The sequence below is a fragment of the Leiobunum rupestre genome, chromosome 7, assembly GCF_980474605.1.
Source record: "Leiobunum rupestre chromosome 7, qqLeiRupe1.1.hap1, whole genome shotgun sequence".
Classification (NCBI taxonomy): domain Eukaryota; kingdom Metazoa; phylum Arthropoda; class Arachnida; order Opiliones; family Sclerosomatidae; genus Leiobunum; species Leiobunum rupestre.
The window spans coordinates 22,665,219-22,682,989 of NC_143390.1; the positions used below are offsets into that span (position 1 = coordinate 22,665,219).

Sequence of the window (17,771 nt, forward strand, 5' to 3'; positions counted from 1 at the left end):
TTCGTGGGCAACGGACTTAAAGACCAATGGTATCCCAATGCCGGATCGAACCTTGGTCCAATGCCATCCCATAGGCACACCTCCGACGCGCGTGGTGGTGTCAGATGTTCCGTCCCACTTTGAAAATGCGGACTTGCGTGAATTGATGTCCAAATATGAATCAGTCACCGGGCCGATCAAGACTCTCCGTGCCTCGTACACAGATCCCGACCTTCCTGCCTTGCAGAGTTTCCAACGACAAGTCATGTTAAAATTTCCTACCTCTCATGCCCGTGAAGCCTTGCCGGAACGAATTTTCGTTGAATTGGATGATGTCCCGTACACATTCTTTGTTTCTACGGAAATTAAATGCTATTCTTGCAATGAAACGGGTCATACCCGCGATCATTGTCCCAAAACTCAAGAATCTGTCGCCCTCCCCAACGTTGAGGCCATGAGCACTGAAGACTCTAACACCGCTCCTAAACTCATTGATATTTCTGGCACTCCGTCCAAGACGATCGACAAACAACTGAAGAGGATCCCGAATCTTCCATCCCTAACTTGGACATGACTCCAATTGCGTCTAGTGTAGATGAAGATATGGACGTTTTCAAGACTCCAATTAATTCACCGACCCGTAAACATCCTCCGGGTTTCACCGTCCTCAATAAGAACAAGAGGCAATCGCCAGCCACAGAGTCTTCCGCTGGTCCCCCAATTAAATTTTCCATCATTGAACCTTCTTATCCTAAAGCGAGGTCACAAATATCTGCTTCTTCCTACTCCAGCGTCACTTCAGAGAGTGAGCTGACAGATTTTCTTGATTCTGACAGTTAGCCTTTTCGACGTGATGTACCGATCCAAGATCCCCATCCTTGTCCATGTCCGCCAGTACACAAACTCACCAGTTGCTCTGATAAAGCAGCTAGAAAGCATCAGAAAGAATTAAGCCACCTACCGAAAGAGTCCTCTTTCTAGGATGTCTAAACAGGCCATCTACCAGTGGGAGCGTAAAATCATGAAAGTGGTAGCGGAATCGTCTAACTAATTTTTATGGGTATTTTTTATTTTTGTTTATTTTTACTCCGTATCTTACAAAATGATAATTATTTTTCTATGAACTGGTTAATTTTATTTTTATTTTTTATGCTTTCTATATATTCCTTAAATGATAGGGGCATTGGTACCCCCGAGACCAATACCCGCGCGCGTTTATTTATTCAAAATTCCTCTCCCGATATACTTTGTCTTCAAGAGACTAATGTTAAAAAGGATTTTGGGGAGTCATACCTCTGGAAACACTGGTCGTACTCTTTCGAACATGCCTTTGCCTCTAAAACTGGGTCCGGTGTTTCCATGGGTGTGAAGCCTCAATTCCTCACTTTCGTTCGTGAAGTCAAAATTCATTTAAGCTATTTGGTTTATATTCGTTTCGAATTCACCCCTCAAAATTTCACACACGTATTCTCTGTTTATATTCCGTCTAACGACGATCAAGTTGCGTTAGAGGTTCTTGATCATTTAAAAGTGCTAATTGAAAATTTACCTGTTGGCGAATCAGTTATTTTAAATGGCGATTTTAATTGTACTCTTGATGAATCTCTTGACCGCCGCGGCTGTATCGACCGTCGCGTGAACGTTTCGCAGACCCCAGGGCCGTCTTTAGATGATTGGGGGCCCCAGGGCAAAGTGATAAGCGGGGCCCCTAATAATTCCAGACAATTTCTTAACCTCCAATGCGAAGCTCATCGTTGCCCTAATTTACAAATATTGGTTCAAATAAAAAATATCACGAAAAGACATGTTTTAGATAGTTAAATAATTTTAATAATTTGCCTTACAAAAGTTGAAAATGGGGCCCTCCAGAATCTTGGGGCCCTAGGGCAGTGCCCTATTTGCCCAATGGGAAAGACGGCACTGGCAGACCCTCCGTTCCCTCGTAAACGGCCAGGATTTGCAAGATGCTTTTAGAATATTCCAACCTAATACTAGTTCCTATACTTGGACTTCCGTCCCTCAGCGTGGTCGTGTCTTTCGGGCACGCTTAGACCGTTTTTACGTCGACAGTGCCACCCCTGTTAGAGCGTGTGTTCACGAAGTTTGCCCATTTTCAGACCATTGCCCAGTTATTTTACGTATCGCCAATCCGCTTTCGAAAGTTCGGTCTAGACCGGCCTTTTGGAAGTTGGATGTTAAAGCGCTTGAAGACCATGACTTTGTCAAAGACGCTAAAGCGTTTATTCGCGATTCAGTAAATGAACAAGCTTCAACCACCACTAACCACTCTTGGTGCCAGTGGTAATTTGACGATTTCAAACTGAATGTCCGCGCGCTTTGTCGCGAATTCTGCAATTATAGAGCTAATTTAGAACGGTCTCGCTTACGTGACCTGCAACGAGAAGTTCACGCTTTTAACGACCCAGAAAGCCCTGATGCCAAAGAATTTCGGTCTCAATTGAACGACTGCCTGAATAATCGTGCCAAGGACGCGCTCTTAAAGTGTCGAATGACTCACGTTGCCAATGTTGACAAGCCCTCGGCAGAATTCTTCCGTTGGACTTCGCGAGTTTCCTCCTCTGCGAAGCCAATGGATAGCGTCTTCGACTTAAACGGTGACTTAATTTCAGATCCTCCACGTCTACGCGAAAATGTCATTAATTTTTATTCCGATCTCTACTCTAATCCAAATTCTAATTCTGCTCCCGCTTCCGCCTTACCTCCTTTACTGCAAAATTTACCTAAACTCTCTCTGGATTCCGCTGAGTCCCTCAAAAATCCGTACTCTTTTACCGAAATTTCACAGGCCCTCAAATCTATGTCTCGAGGTCGTTCTCCCGGTCTAGACGGCCTCCCTGCGGAATTTTATTTAACCTTTTGGGACGAAATAGGTCAAGCTTTATTCCAAGTTTACCGTGAACTCCTTCGTGATATGAAAAATTCGCCATACATCAATGCTTTCTCGAAATCTGTCGTGTGTCTTTTGCCAAAGAAGGGTGACCCTCGCGATATTCGTAATTGGCGTCCCCTTTCTTTGACAAACGTCGACTACAAAATTTTCGCTAAAGTCCTTGCCCTTCGCCTTAATAAAGTTCTTACTGATATTATCTCCCCCTCTCAATCTTATTCGGTTCCCTCTCGCACTATTTTTGATAATTTAAACGTTCTTCGAGATCTCATTGATCTTGCTGACGCTAAAGATGAACCCCTCGCTTTCGTGAATATGGACTTCGAGAAAGCATTCGACTCTATCCTCCATGATTATCTTTTCAAAACTCTTCTCGCTTTCGGGTTCCCTTCTAAATTTTCTGGCCCTCTCGCTATGCTTTACTGCAATTAGTCTTTTCACATCAAAATTAATAACTCGCTCACCCCATTTGTTAAATTTAATCGTGGCATCCGCCAAGGCTGTGCCCTATCTGGCGCTTTATTTTCGATCGCTATTGAACCTCTCCTTCGCTTCCTTGATCTTCAACTCGCTCGCCCTAACGAATTAGTTCCTCACCGGAGTCTAACTAATGTCACGTATGCTGATGATTTAACCGCTCTTCTGCGTGAAAACGAGGAATTTCCAATCCTAAGAACGTGTCTTGACACAATTTGCGTCCATTCTGGAGCGCGCGTTAGCAACTTAAAAACCGTTGGCCTTTGGTGCAGTACGTGGCGTGGTCGCGTTGACTCCCCATTACGATTTTGTTGGTCGTCTGACGGTCACAAGTTCCTGGGAATCCATCTCGGAAACAGTCAGAATGTAGTCTCTAAAAATTGGAGTGACCTTGAAGGGAGCTTCCTTCGCGTTCTCGCGCGTTGGCGTCCAATAAAACCCCATTGCTCGTTATATGGTCGTGTCAACATCGCCAATCAGTTGGCTGCCAGTGTATTATGGCATAAACTGAAAATTTTGAACCCTCCGACTGATTTTGTTGATAGGTGCCAAAAAACCCTCGAAGCGTTCGTTTGGGACAAGGTTCATTGGGTGAAAAACGAATACTGTCTTCTCCCTAAGCAAGTTGGTGGCCTAGGACTGGTTTCAATTGCCGAAAAAATTCGTAGCTTTCGCCTGGCGAATGTTGCGAGCCTTCTAGAAACGGACCCCTCCCAACCTAATCATGTAACCGCTTCAGCTTTCATTCACGGATTATCTCATTCCCTTACTACTTATTTTCTCACTAATAAGCCTCGCCTTACCAATTCGACTTTTTATAACTCTTTATCCGAAACTTTCTCCAATCTTGATTTTAAACTTTCTCTTGAAAATTCGAGCGTGGATGTTTTGTCAAACATCCCTCTCTTTGATAACCCCGCCATCACTGACTCTGATAAGACCCCCTTTTTAGGTTTCCTCTTTAACCGGTTTATCCGTGATGGAGTTTCCTCTGTCATGGATCTTCTTGACTCTGACTCTCTATGGGGGCGTCGGATCCCAAATTTAGTTTCATCACCCGAATCCGTCTCCCGCTTAACTGTTAAATCTTTTAAGGCTCTACAAAAAGGCGTACTCGACGCTTTCCCCGACATTTTTGATAATTTCGGAGTTCGAGATTTTTGGGGAATCTCTTTCTCCCACTATCGTTCTAAATTTACCTGGTTCTTGCCGCACGTCCCTCTTTCTTTCTGGTATTGGTATCTCTCGACTCGCATACTCCCACCTCATTCGTACAACTAATTTTCTAAATCTAATTTTCCCTTCAGACCTGTCCATTCCAATCCCACCAAAATTCTGGAGAATAAACACTATCAGTCCTCTTTCGGCTCGTCATGAAAACGCAACCCAGTGGCGTTTACTTCATGATACCCTTCCCGTTCCAACACGACTGCACCATTACGACCCAGACACTTATCCAACGCGCGACTGTCCCTTCTGCCCATCTGTAGGGAACGTCGTGCATATGTACTACTCTTGCCCGATTGTCACGACCATCCTGATCGACGTTCAAATACTTCTCTCAAAATTGTTAGGCCATACCCACAGTTCCCACCATTATTGGTTTTTAGTTCCTAATTTTCACTCCCATCGCGCTTGCAACCTGGCCTACGTTCTACTTAAAGATACGCTGTATCGTAACGGTCTGCGAGACGGGTACGCCAACAACTTTTCCCGTCCTCTGCCTGAGTTTATAAAGTTTATATTTAATGGTTTTCGTGGTAGATTCATCTCCCGAATTAAATTAGCCTACTCTTTTGCCCAAAAAATGATAAAATGAAAGAATTTAATTCTACTTGGCGTGTCAATTTGAACGAATTTAAAAAATTTATGTAAATCTTTTGTTTTCCGGCAAAAAAATGTTACACTTGCATTTATTTATTCTTTTATTTTTAATTTGTTCATGTAAACTAAAATTCATTTCGTGCTCGTTTTATAAAGTTCGCACTTTTTAACGCTCCCGATTTTTAGAGTATTTTTAGAGTTTAAAGTGCCGTATAGGCACAACTTTTGTTTATTTCCGGTTCGTGAAGGTCCCATCTACATTCTGTTATAGTTTTATTTCCGTTTTAGGACCGTTTTTCGAAACGGTTCCTTCGCCTGAAAAGTCGATTTTTCGGCTTTTTAGGCTACTAAGCCTAACGCCGGGATGCCCGACTCGTCGCCATACAAAACGGCTTTCTTTCGAAACCGTTTCGGCCAATCCAACTCAACCGTCTCCAACCGAAACCAAACTAAACCAAAACAAGACCTCCCGATTCAACCGAAGAAAACCATTTCCCGATCCCGACCCAACGACTCGTCTTCCACCGGCACGTCCAATAAGAAAATCACCGCTGCTCACGGTATCCTTATTGACTCTTCCATCTATACCTACTCGAACAAGGAACTGATTGATGCTATCAAGACCGCTACGAATCCATCCCAAATCTACTCTTTTGGCCGAATACAATTTCAACTGTTTTTGAAAAATCCGACATGGGCGACTGAACTCAAGACCAACGGTCTCCCGATTCCCGACCACTCACTGGTACAATGCCACGCGATTGGTACTCCTCCAACACGGGTTGTTGTATCGGACGTGCCTTCCCACTTTGAGAACCCTGATCTACGGGAGATGACGTCGACTTACGGTTCCGTCGTCGGGCCCATCAAATCTCTGAGAGCGGCATACACTGATCCTGATCTCCCTGGATTGCAAAGTCTTCGGAGACAGGTGATGATTAAATTCCCGACCACTAAAGTTCGAGAGAGCCTACCCGAAAGAATTTTTGTGGGGTTAGATAATGTTCCCTACACCTTTTTCGTTTCCACCGAAATCAAGTGTCACCTCTGCCACGACATCGGCCACACGCGTGAGTTCTGCCCCAAAAGGAAAGACTCCGCTGTTGACACTCAAGAAGGTGAGACTTCCACAACACCAAAGGAAGTCGACGTAATTGAAATGCCTGTTGAAGATAAACCGATGAAGTCATCCTCGTTCACCGACGTTACTATGACGTCCGTTGAGGAGACTGTTCCACTTTCCATCTACCCAGGCTTTCTAAAGCTTTCGACACGATTCCGCACCAGAATCTCATCGAAGCGCTGGTCAGTGCTGATATCTGCGGCGACGCCCTCACTTGGCTGTCCGACTTTATTACTGGGCGTTTGCACTCTGTAGTCCTGCAGGGCCACAACTCCACCCCTCTGACCCCACTCAGTGGCGTACCGCAGGGAAGCGTCTTGGGCCCAATTCTATTCTCCATCTTTATCAACTCCCTGCCGAGTGCGATGCAATATGTCAAGATTTATTTGTTTGCCGACGACAGCAAACTTGGCCATCCCGTTGGCTCTGCCCCCAAACGCCAACAGTTACAGCAAGACCTTGATGCGGCGGCTTTCTGGGCCTCTGACCACGGCATGCCTTCCAATACCATGAAAAGTGTCCTACACCTTGGATGCAAAAACCCTCGTTCAGACTACTCTCTGGGCGGTACCTAACTCTCCAGGTTCGAATCTCCTGTTTGCGACCTCGGTGTGTGGATGGATCCTACCCTGTCGTTTAGTAATCACACTTCCAAGGTTGTCAAAAAAATTAATTCCCTCTCTGGCCTAACTAAATATGACCCCAATAACGGTCAATTGCAATGAATCAGATGGTGTAAGTTGGTTTCGACCTCCGGCAGCCACTCGTGTATCCAAACATCCTCCTGGTCTAACAGTTCTTTCGAAATCAAAACGACAGTCTCCAGCACCCCAACATTCAACACCTTTAAAGAAGCAATCCATTGCCCAATCTGACATACCCAAGGCTCTATCAGAAAAATCAGTGTCTTCTTATTCAAGCGTAGTCTCTGACACCGACCTCGCCGACTTTCTTGATTCGGACTTTTCTCAAAATTCTTCTAGCACCGCTCCGCTTTCTGATTCTACGTTTGTAAGCCTATTTGACTCCATGTATCGCTCTAAAATTCCCATCCTCGATCATGTTCGCCAACATACTAATTCACCTGTCGCTCTTCTTAAACAACTCGAAGGTATTCGAAAAAACGATACCACCTACCGCAAGAGCCCGCTTTCTAGACTTTCAAAACAAGCAATCTATCAATGGGAACGAAAAATTATGCACGCGTTAAAAAATGAATCTGAATCATGTCATTAATTATTTTAATTGATTTCATGTAACCGTTTTTATATTTTTATTTTATTCCCTGCATTGTATTTAAAATTCGCCGTTGTAGCATAATGTTTTAATTTAATTTTAAATCTGATTCGATACCTGGTTTTCCTTATTTATGTGTACATGCAAAATTTGATATATTGTACATTTTTTATTAATTAACATATGTTAATCTAATTTGATCCTGCTAAATAAAGCATTTTTATACTCTCTCTCTCTCTCGTGGCTAATACATTTTATGGCTTGGAATCGTTCTCTTACAATAATACATTTTACGAAAACACATTTAACGTTCTCGTCGTACGAGAAAATAGTACGAGGAACGCAGCGCCTGGACTATTTTTTCCCTGAATTTGAATGTTATCGTTGTCCCAACAACTGGACATCCCGGCGCCGAAAGAGGGGTAAAAGAGGGGGAACCCCGAAAAAGAAACGGGGGGGGGGCAGAATAACGTAGGAGAGTGAGATTGGTGTATATAGCGAGAAGCCTTCACACCAGGCGCGCAATTAACAGACTTTTACCGGAAATGGAACCTCGGTACACAATATTCAGCCTGGGCGTACAAAATACAGAAGAGGGCGCAAAAAAATAAACAATTTAGCAAAAAAATAAGTGCGAATAGCTTGTCGCAAGAAGGCACACGTAGCTGTGATGACGGCTGGAGAACCCCTATGCACCACCGTGAGAACCCCAACGACAGTTTCTGGAAATGCACAGTTGTTTAATGTCTGTAGAAGAGAACGTCAGCACTTACGGTGCTTGGGGCAGTCAAATAAAACATGCTTTGGATCTTCCCGTGCCCCACAGTGAGGGCAAGAGTCTGTGGGGCTTAAACGAAATCGACTGAGGGTAGAATTGGTGGGGAGCCGTCCACACCCGAGCCGCGCCAGTAGAGTGTCGTCACGCCGCGAGAGTTTAACGGTGAAAACATACCTAGAACTGGGGAATGGCTTCGCTTCACGTAGGGGCCAGGAGCCCGGAATAGACTGCCAGTGCTGTGTCCACGCGGAGAGGACCGACCACGCACAGGCACCGTTTAATTCCGCAAGAGTAGAAGGTAGAAGGAAGTCTACCTTCGAAGGACTCATTATCAGGAACTCCAACGTGAGCCAGACACCACAAGAAGGTAATTGGGCTAGTGTACCGATCGCATAAATTTTGAATAACCGTAACCACCGGGTAAAGAGATCGCTGACATAGTTGTGTGAGAGCACTTTGTGAGTCTGAACAAATCACTACTACTCCTTTAAGATGCGTGAACGCGTATGAGAAGGCCATTTGGATAGCTAAGAGTTCTATCCTATTAATAGGATGAACCGAGTCACCCAGCGAAGTCACACGCACCTTGAGAGAGGGAGTCGAGAATGCCACACCCGCGACAGCTGAATCCGGAGCCGTTGAGCCGTACTTATATATCACCGTTGCGCCTGTGAGATGAGGATCTAAGGCTTCAAAGAATAGTTGACGTAACCATAGAAATCTCATAGGTAACTAGAATGCTGTCGCCTACGACCGAACTTGTCGCCAGCTCGTTTTGAACCTTCAGCCAATGAGAGGCCGTAGAGTGGTTCCGCCAAGGAGGATAATAATCCTCCTTGGTTCCGCTACTATCGTGGGAGCTAGTTGTCGTCATTATCTCTGGTGACATTAAATTCTTGGCAGAACCACTCTTTGAGCTCTGATTGGCTGATATCTGGCTATCGTCTGCCACGGCGTTTGGTCCATTTGCCAGTTACACGGCAGCATTCTAGTTACCTATGAGATTTCTATGGACGTAACTGTACAGAATTTAATTTCTCCTTGGGAGTAGATAGCCAGCGCGGAATGATCGTGGCCTCTGGTGGCACCCATGGCGGGGAGTATGTAATGGGAGGAGTGGAAGAGCCATTCCAGATTGTGCAGCTGCGCTAGGCTCCACGCTCGAAGCACGAAAGGGAGCCTGTTTGCTGGGAACCTGTGTTCAAGTATCTCCAGGGGTTCCTTTTCCTCTCTGAAAAGAGAGCTATAAAAAACAAGAGTTTCCGCTGCGCCACAAGGAGCTAGAGTGCAGAGATCAATTGAATCCCTCCGGTACCGAAGCGGCGGAAGGGCTGCTTCAGCCTCCATCAGGGAGATGGGCGTGGATTTTGGAACCCCAAGTATAACTCGAAGCGCTGCATTTGGCATTTTATCCAGTTTGGCCAGAGAAGAAGCGTAAAGAGGGCTCGAGAAGTCCAACCGGGAGCGAATTAGATGAGTGTAGAGAAGCCAAAGGGAAGTTCGACCGGCTTCCTAACGAGTAGCCGACACCACCTACAAGAGATTAAGGTGGCTTAAAGAGGAAGTGCGGTGAGCTTCGATGTGAGGAAGCCAAGAGAGTCGGTCATCGAATAAACTCCCGAAATATCGATAAGAAGACACCTGAGTCAAGAGTGGTGGAGCCGAGCGTGAGCGAGAGGTTGTTCGGCAGACGTTTTTCCTTCGAGATCACCATATTCTCGCATTTGAGAGGTTGGAAATTCAACCCCGAGGTTACCCCGTAGGCTGAAACTCTATCCAGGGTGGTTTGCATAGCTGGTCATAGCCTGGGAAGAGCGGGACCGCTAGTCCATAGAGCAATATCATCAGCATGTTGCCCTTGGTCGATCGAGAGGTGGGGGGGGGGGCAGAGCTGCGGAATTCCGACCAGCATCACGATGAACAGAATGGGACTGACTTCACTGCCCTGAGAAACTCCTCGCAGAACCGAACGGGGCGTAGAAAGTTCTCCATTGACGCGAACTTGGAACGTCCGCACCGCCAAAAAACTTTGAACCCAACGGAGGGTGTTACCTTCGAGACCGTGAGCTTGGAGTTTCGACAAGAGCGCCTGATGGTGGACGCTCCCAAAAGCGTGTTTAAGGTCCAGAAACACCTCTTGGCAATGTTGTTTCGTCGCTAGGACGCATTGAGCGGCCGTAGCCAACGGAGCGAGTTGTCGGTTGCCCGCCTACCCTTGCGGAACCCCGATTGCTCCAGCGGTAGGACGTTATTAATCTCCAGGAACCACACTAGATGGGCGAGTACCAGTTTTCCATAAATTTTCCCAAGATTGGGTAACAGCGAGATGTCTCTGTAGGAATTCAAGTCCGTAGGTGATTTGCCCGGTTTTAAAATAGGATGTAAAATGGCCTGTTTCCACCGCGAAGGCATGATGCCCTCCTCCCAAAGGCTGTTATAAAGCGCGAGCAGGGCTGAACGATAAGCCGGTGTTGAGTTCTTTATGATTAAATTGGGCACGTACAGTTCTGGAACATACGCCTGAGCAGAGTCAGGGGTCGGAAGGGAAAGCATCCTTGCAGGCTGGCTCGGCTAAGCATTCCGCCACCTCTTTTTGGTCCGTTACTACTGTGGCACCATGATGTAGCGCCAGCAGTTTACGGGGTACTACACCTGTTTTAAACATAGAAATCTCATATGTAACTAGAATGCTGCCGTGTAACTGGCAAATGGGCCAAACGCCGTGGCAGACGATAGTCAGATCTCAGCCAATCAGAGCTCAAAGAGTGGTTCTGCCAAGAATTTAATGTCACCAGAGAGAATGACGTCACCTATCTCCGGCTATAGTAGCGGATCCAAGGAGGATTATTATCATCCTTGGCGGATTTCTATGGTTTTAAACCACCGGACCTGAGATCAAACTTGTGTCAAAGGGGTGTGGGCATGCAACCTATCACATTAGGCCCTCCAGGAGGCCCTTTTCTTATCTTTTGCCCTGTTAAAGGCAATGTGATCCAACGAGTGACCCGAACGCTGGGCCCTGCGGCGGGCCACTTGAACAGTCGTGGCGGCGTCCGAGCAAGGGGAGTCCTACCACGGTGGGATGCGAGGGCCCGAGGGACCAGTCCCCTTCATGAGAAGGATCGTTAATAACGCATCGTCGTAGAGTAAGAGCTCCGCCGACTGAACTGTGATGGGGCGACCGTCGAGAGATTCATCAAGAAGTATCCGAAAACGTTTCTAGTCCGCATCGTTGAATCGCCAATGGGCGGGTCCCGCAGGGCGAGGGACCGAGTACCGATTGTTCCCCAAAAGTATTGGGAGATGGTCACTCGTGCCTTTTTTGAGGACCGTCTAGGGGAGATGAAGCACCAGATCCTTGCTAGCAAAAGCGAGGTTGAGCATACCCTCTGGACGGGCGCCGGGTACTTTCTCCAGTATTTAATAGCACCAAGTCGTCGCTATCTTCCAGCCAGTCTTTAATGCACTTTCCCGCCGTGTCTATGTGGCTGCTTCCCCAAAGGGAGTTGTGAGCGTTAAAGTCCCCGAGTAAGATGACAGGCGTGTCAACTCCGCGAAGTAAGTTAACAAGGAACTCCTTGGGAACGTCCCCTTTGGGATCGTAAATGTTAAAAAGGGTGATCCAACCCAGAGAGAAGTGCATTTTGAGAACCAGTGACTCCACCGCGGAATACCTCAGGGAGGGGAGCCGAATTATCGGCACCGACTTGTCCACCAGCACCACCACTCCACCCCTCTCACCCGTCGGTCTCCCCGAAAGACCTCGTAAAAGCCGAAATGAAGATAACAGTGTGCAGAAGAGGAAAAGAAAAGTTTCTTGAAGCGTGAGAACTGAAGGTTGTAGATCGCCCAGTAGGTCCACAATGTCCGGAGTCTAGTTCTCACGCCTTGCACGTTCCATTGGAGAACGTTAAGTGGCGCTTGAGACATTGGGGGGTAAGGGGTCTGCATTCGCCGATAGGAGACCTGGAGTCGGGTTAGCCCCTTGGGACGAATAGACCGCTATGGTTTCCTGCGTGAACTGCTCCACAAAAGATTTAATAACGTCCCTCCACGAACTGTTACATTCTATGTTCCTGGTCACAGAGCTCCACAGCACTGGCAACCAATTTGGTGCTACAGATGGCGTGAAGTAATTTACCGAACTGTAACTGCAAGCTCTTACTTCTTTTTCGTGTGCAGCCATATAGATATGAAAAATAATATGGCGACTGCGACAAGAATTTCTATAGAGTCATTGTTTGAAAGAAATAGGTATAATTATTTTCATTCAAATAATGTTAAATATTTTTAAATAGTTATATGTGCTGATTATCAAACATTGAAATTGGGAAGATAAAATATTTTTGTTGCGGTTGTTAATTTCCAACCATTGTGTATTAAAGCCTTGGCGTTGGGTTTTCCTTTTTTATTAACTAATTTGCCTTGAATACCTCTTTTTTTTTAAATAATATGAATTAATATATTTAAAATTGTTTATGTAGATGTGAAACTAGTTGGGAAATCCTTCCATTGGTCTTTTATTTTCCTGTTGGACTTGTGCTAGCATTACTTCGTTTCTTTATCGGTTTGTATTCTTTATTTGCACATAAATTTTATAAACAAGTAGCGATATTCATTTGTAAACTTTAATATGGTAATTACAAATTTTTTTTCCAGGTATTCACGCTTTTATAGTTGCTTGTATTCTTCCAAAACTTTCTTCTGCTAGATGGTGAGCCTTAGTTGTACAAAGGGTTATTACTGCATTTATTTTACAATTTTTTAATATCTTACCAGTCTAGTTTTGCGTTCAATGTGTAGTGTAATTGGTATAGTGGTTCAACAAGAAGATACAGCACACTGTGTTCCTTCTTCCAAAGTTATAGTCACCAATCACGTCTCTCTGCTAGATCATCTAGCAGTGGATCTGGTTCATCCGTGCATTCTGGTCAGAGTTAGTTATCAGATTAAATCTTTTAACAGCTAATTGATTATTATAAACCAATAATCTCAGCCAGGTGTTTGGGATCTTCCAAAATTCTTAAATTGGCTTCTGGGCTACAAAGATCTAGGTGTAAAAGAAGGCAGAGATGTCTTGATACAAAATGCCAAAAGACATGTGCAAGGTTAAAAGATGCTTTACTTAGCTCAATATTAAACTTTTTTAACTATTATCTTTTTAATTTAGAATCATCCACACCCATTTTGGCTCACCCAGAAGGAGCTACTACTAACGGCAAAGTTGGCCTCTTAAAATTTAGTACATGGCCGTTTGTTCTGGATGAAGGTGTCCAACCTGTGAGTTAAGAGCACTCTGAAATTTCTAGCTTATTACAAAGCTTATTTTTTTTTATCAAGGTGTTATTGACAGTCTCTCGACCGATGTTTCAAAATATTGCAGTGGTAAGAAAAACGTTGTTTAAAACATGCCAGATTTTTTATTTACCGTAACTTTGGATAGATATTGTAAATAGTACTAAAAGTAAGCTTCCAATGGGGTATAACTCTTCAGCTTTTTGTTCGGGAGCGTGACAGGGAAACATTCTTACATGATCTTGCCATAAAATCCTCGTTTTTGTCATGTTTAACTTAAGCGCCTTGGCGATGAGATCCCTGCTGTTTTGTGTGTTGTTGGCGGGAAAATGATCTTATATGAGCTAGCACACGAAGTTTACTTAAAGTGCGATTGCATTTTTCGCGTGTTTTCAATGTAAAATCGTATGTTTCGCGATTTGGCTATAGTGTTGAAGAAAGATAAAACTTGGCGGTGTGGCGTATCTCGTGAACTTTCTTTTTTACCTTAATTTTTTGGTAGCGTGGCTTATACTTTGGTGCGGTCTACCTACCAGTATTACTGTATTTTTTCTTTTCTTTTTTTTACCATTACAGACAGTTTTAGGAAGTAGATGGTGGTCTGATCTCTTTTGGTTTCTATTTGTTCCCTGGACTGTTTTTACTTTGAAGTATAATCTTGCAAAATTATTATGTAATATTTGATCCGCAATTCTTTAACACCAAGATTCATGGTTTAGATATCTTCCTGTAATGAAAATAAATCCAGAAGAGACGCCAGAAGAATTTAGTCAGAGAATTGAAAGTGCCATGGCTCAAAAATTGGGGCAAACAGCAACAGCCTTCACTTGTGGGGATAAAGTAGAATATGCTAAAAGAGTTCTTATAGAAGCAATGGCCCCAGGAAGGCTAGCGACAGACATCAGACACACGCGTAAATAATATTATAAATATATTTTGATAAGTTAATATAATAAAATGTTTGAAAATTTGTTTTAGGCTCTCAAACTTCGAGCCCATTGAGAAATAGAGAAAGTGCTACACTTAGCTCTATGGCCCTCAAAGTAAAAGAAGTACTGCCCCATGTTCCCTTGGTTACTATTCGAGATGATTTAGGTAACCATTGGGAAAGAGTAAAATTTTTATTCTTGAAATGGAATGCTAATTTTGGCTGCTTATTTTTAAAGTGAAAACAAGATCTGTGGATGTCACGATTGCGAGGCTAATAGAAGGTGTGGTTTCGTTTGTGCCAGAACCAGAACCCACGGCGAAGAAGCATTATCAAAGTCCTCCAGTTGATAAAGAATCTCTTTCCAAGGCTCTTTCATCCAATGGTGGTGTCAGAGTAAGTTAAATACTTTACTCCATTAATTTATTTAGTTTAAAGATGATAACATGCCCCTTTTGGTTTTAAAGGTGGAATCAGGTTTAATCGCTTCATCCAAAGCATTTGGAAAAACTGCTGATGAAAGAACTCAATCCTACTTACAAAGAAAAGCATTACTCATTCAAAATGCCCGGTTGCGATTCGCCCAGAAACATGGCATTCAGCTCTGATATTGTTAAAAGGTTTTGTCAGTAACAATATTGGATTTTGCTCCTTACCTCAAAAAAAAAATGGGTGGGAAATATTGATTTAAGTTAACTTTATGAACAACTAACAGTTTTAAGATTAAACATTATTCAGTCCCTAATTGGTTTTTAGTTACGCTTGCCAAAAAGTGAATATTAAAAAAATTATGGAAATGTTTTTGTACATACTGGATTGTTTTTGCCAATGTTGATAAAAAAATTAATCATAAAAAAACAAATCAAATTCGGTATACTTTCTTATTAGTTCCTATGATGAGGGTCATTACAATGTAAGGCTTTTAATGTGTCATTTTCTGAATTCTGCATTACATTTAAAATTGTTTGTAAATTTTGTTCTGGATAAGATAATAACTTGGCTAGTTTCGTGACTAAAAATGTTGCGATAAATCTGTTGGTATTTCATGTTAAATTTGGGTAACTAGCTAAATATAACAATTTCTGTGAAATTGTTTATCTAAGAGTTATCTTAAATAAGTAGACTAAATTCTCCCCATTTTCTATAAATTACAAGTATTGGAAAAAAAAATATTGAAAGGAAATATAATTTTTGTATTTCTTTATGGCAGAGAGAAGTATATGTACTGTTTGACCACCCAATCTTTCCTTCTCCTTAAATTAACCTGTGCCTTTCGAAACTACAGGGTGGTTAAATTGTATTTCTCTTGTAAAATTTAGACTTCGAAGGAAATGTATAAGTGTATTCTTTACTGTTTCTTATTTCAAATAATTTTTTGTTTTAACCTTCTCTTACAAATAAAAATTTGTAAATAGTTAATTAATATTAAATTTTCAACCAATAAATTTGCATTGGTATGGGGCACCGAACTGGACAAAAAAATTGATACATTTCAACCTTTCATGGAATATTTAAAAAATATTTTGGCAGACCTTAATATATTTTAGTGCTCCTTAAAATTTTAGACTAAACCAATTTTACAAGCTTTAATTTCATCTAAAAAATATTCCTCTATTTTTGCTCTTAATTTCTCAATATTTAAATCTACACTAAACAACTCTTCCAGATCAGCTAATTCTTTAGCTTTAATTTTAGATAGTATGGATAGTCTGATATTTGAAATCTCCCGAGCAATACTTTTTGAATATTCTTCTGCAAATTTAAAAGTTTTTGTTAGGCATAATATTAGTTTTAAGTGTTTTAATTTATATTATATTAGTACCTTTCTTAAAAATGTCTGACACTAGTTTTCTTAATATTATATCTGACTGATGAATTAAGTTTTTAGACAATTCCTTTTTAGAGGCTTCCTAAATTAAAAATTATATTTGTATGTTAGAGGAATTTTTTGTTTAAAAGTCTTCACCTTTTCTTCTGTCCTATCTTCTAAAGGCAGTACTGGATCATGCATCGCTCTATGTACTAACTTCAACACTGATGACCTGAAAATAGAAAATTATTTAAAATTATTTTTAAGTTGCAAGTACTTAAGACCTCCTTACACTTTATTTTCACAACAATCTTCACTATGTACAATGAAGGAATGACACTGAATTTTGTCATATTTTGGGTCTGGCCATTCAGCCAGATTTTCCATTCTTCTAATAACCTTTTCAGGAACTTTGTTATTTTCTGTACGTTTAGCATTTTGAGTTAGAGCCAAAGCAACAGGACATTTGAGAAATATTTGACCAAAACCAAGCATATCTAGCATTTAAAATGTAAAAAGTGTTTAATATATTTATAATTTAATATATCAATAATAAACTGACCAAATTACATTTACGGGCCATTTTGTACCATTCATGTCTCATACTAAAATAGTAGAAATTGTCATCCAGTAACAATATGTATTTCTTTTTATTAGGCTGCTTCGGAAAATGAGCGAGAATTTTTTCATAGTAAACAGAAACTTCTTTTTCAATAGTAGATTTGGATATTTCTAAAACATTTGCAATATAAAGCTCTAAAGCTCCTTGAAAGTGTCGTCTGGATGTTTTCCATTCTTCCTAAGGAAGAAATAATTAAAATTTTAATTATAATAATTTTTTTTGTGTTTTTATTACATCATTTGTGGTGACAGTCTGTAGGTAATCGTCAAAAGATATAGCATAAAGAACTGTTTCATTGATGTGAGTAAAGTCTGTAGGGGATTCACGGATGTGTTCACAGATATCCTTGACAAGACGGGTTTTTCCACTACCAGGTAGGCCACAAACAAGAACAACAGCACCGTTACTTTTGGAACGGGACATTACTAAAAACTACAGATTTCAACAAGAAACCATTTTTCCGTTTAACAAGTTCCTCTTTGGAAGAGCAGACGAGGTTTCACAAGTATTATTTGTTCAATACAAATACCTAATGGACACAAATTTAAAACTGTTGAAAATAGTCTAAAGATTACGGCTTATTGGTCGGGCAAAAATAAATATTTTACCACTCCCCCTTACAGACCGCATATTGTGACTCAAAGAGCAGCCCCCATTTAAATCAGTCACAAAAAATATATACCAAATCACTGTGTTAGCTAACTCTACTCATGGGCCATAATGCCCATGCTCTACTTAAATGGCTAGAAACAATGGTACTTTATAATGGCTTTCAGTGTAAACTGAAATGT

At 42.2% G+C, this 17,771-nt stretch overlaps 2 protein-coding genes across 5 annotated transcripts; one reads left to right on the plus strand and one right to left on the minus strand.

Annotated features, from left to right (window-relative positions):
* The first annotated feature begins 12,438 nt into the window (after positions 1–12,438).
* LOC149935187 (lipid droplet-regulating VLDL assembly factor AUP1 homolog) lies at positions 12,439–15,620 on the plus strand. Of its 2 annotated transcripts, none has more exons than XM_090180575.1 (12): positions 12,439–12,579; positions 12,810–12,892; positions 12,985–13,039; positions 13,105–13,261; positions 13,322–13,433; positions 13,496–13,605; positions 13,666–13,710; positions 14,197–14,270; positions 14,340–14,533; positions 14,599–14,715; positions 14,787–14,944; positions 15,016–15,620. In XM_090180575.1, exons 1-12 carry the CDS (start codon positions 12,518–12,520, stop codon positions 15,154–15,156), a joined length of 1,308 nt encoding a protein of 435 aa, XP_090036701.1. In that variant the 5' UTR covers positions 12,439–12,517; the 3' UTR covers positions 15,157–15,620. The 2 variants fall into 2 exon arrangements, with proteins under 2 accessions (XP_090036701.1, XP_090036702.1); XM_090180576.1 differs by having other exon boundaries at positions 12,440–12,579; positions 13,105–13,255.
* Positions 15,621–15,857: 237 nt separating this feature from the next.
* Pstk (Phosphoseryl tRNA kinase) lies at positions 15,858–17,746 on the minus strand. Of its 3 annotated transcripts, XM_090180578.1 has the most exons (7): positions 17,589–17,746; positions 17,215–17,509; positions 16,929–17,157; positions 16,651–16,855; positions 16,515–16,590; positions 16,371–16,458; positions 15,858–16,300 (listed from the first exon to the last, which is right to left on the minus strand). In XM_090180578.1, the coding sequence occupies exons 2-7, from the start codon at positions 17,401–17,403 to the stop codon at positions 16,110–16,112; spliced, it is 978 nt and encodes a 325-aa protein (XP_090036704.1). In that variant the 5' UTR covers positions 17,404–17,509; positions 17,589–17,746; the 3' UTR covers positions 15,858–16,109. The 3 variants fall into 3 exon arrangements, with proteins under 3 accessions (XP_090036704.1, XP_090036706.1, XP_090036703.1); XM_090180580.1 differs by having other exon boundaries at positions 16,935–17,157; positions 17,215–17,746; XM_090180577.1 differs by having other exon boundaries at positions 17,215–17,745.
* Positions 17,747–17,771: the final 25 nt, after the last annotated feature.

What these genes read in the sequence shown, in the direction of transcription:
- Pstk (XM_090180578.1), bottom strand. Translation starts at nt 17,403, where the DNA reads ATGTCCCGTTCCAAAAGTAACGGTGCTGTTGTTCTTGTTTGTGGCCTA. An exon ending in GTACAAAATGGCCCGTAAAT is followed by an intron (nt 16,856 to 16,928) that starts GTAATTTGGTCA and finishes TTTAAATGCTAG; the next exon opens with ATATGCTTGGTTTTGGTCAA. An exon ending in GTCAGACATTTTTAAGAAAG is followed by an intron (nt 16,301 to 16,370) that starts GTACTAATATAA and finishes TTAAATTTGCAG; the next exon opens with AAGAATATTCAAAAAGTATT.
- LOC149935187 (XM_090180575.1), top strand. Translation starts at nt 12,518, where the DNA reads ATGAAAAATAATATGGCGACTGCGACAAGAATTTCTATAGAGTCATTG. An exon ending in ATTACTTCGTTTCTTTATCG is followed by an intron (nt 12,893 to 12,984) that starts GTTTGTATTCTT and finishes TTTTTTTTCCAG; the next exon opens with GTATTCACGCTTTTATAGTT. An exon ending in TGCCAAAAGACATGTGCAAG is followed by an intron (nt 13,434 to 13,495) that starts GTTAAAAGATGC and finishes TTTTTAATTTAG; the next exon opens with AATCATCCACACCCATTTTG.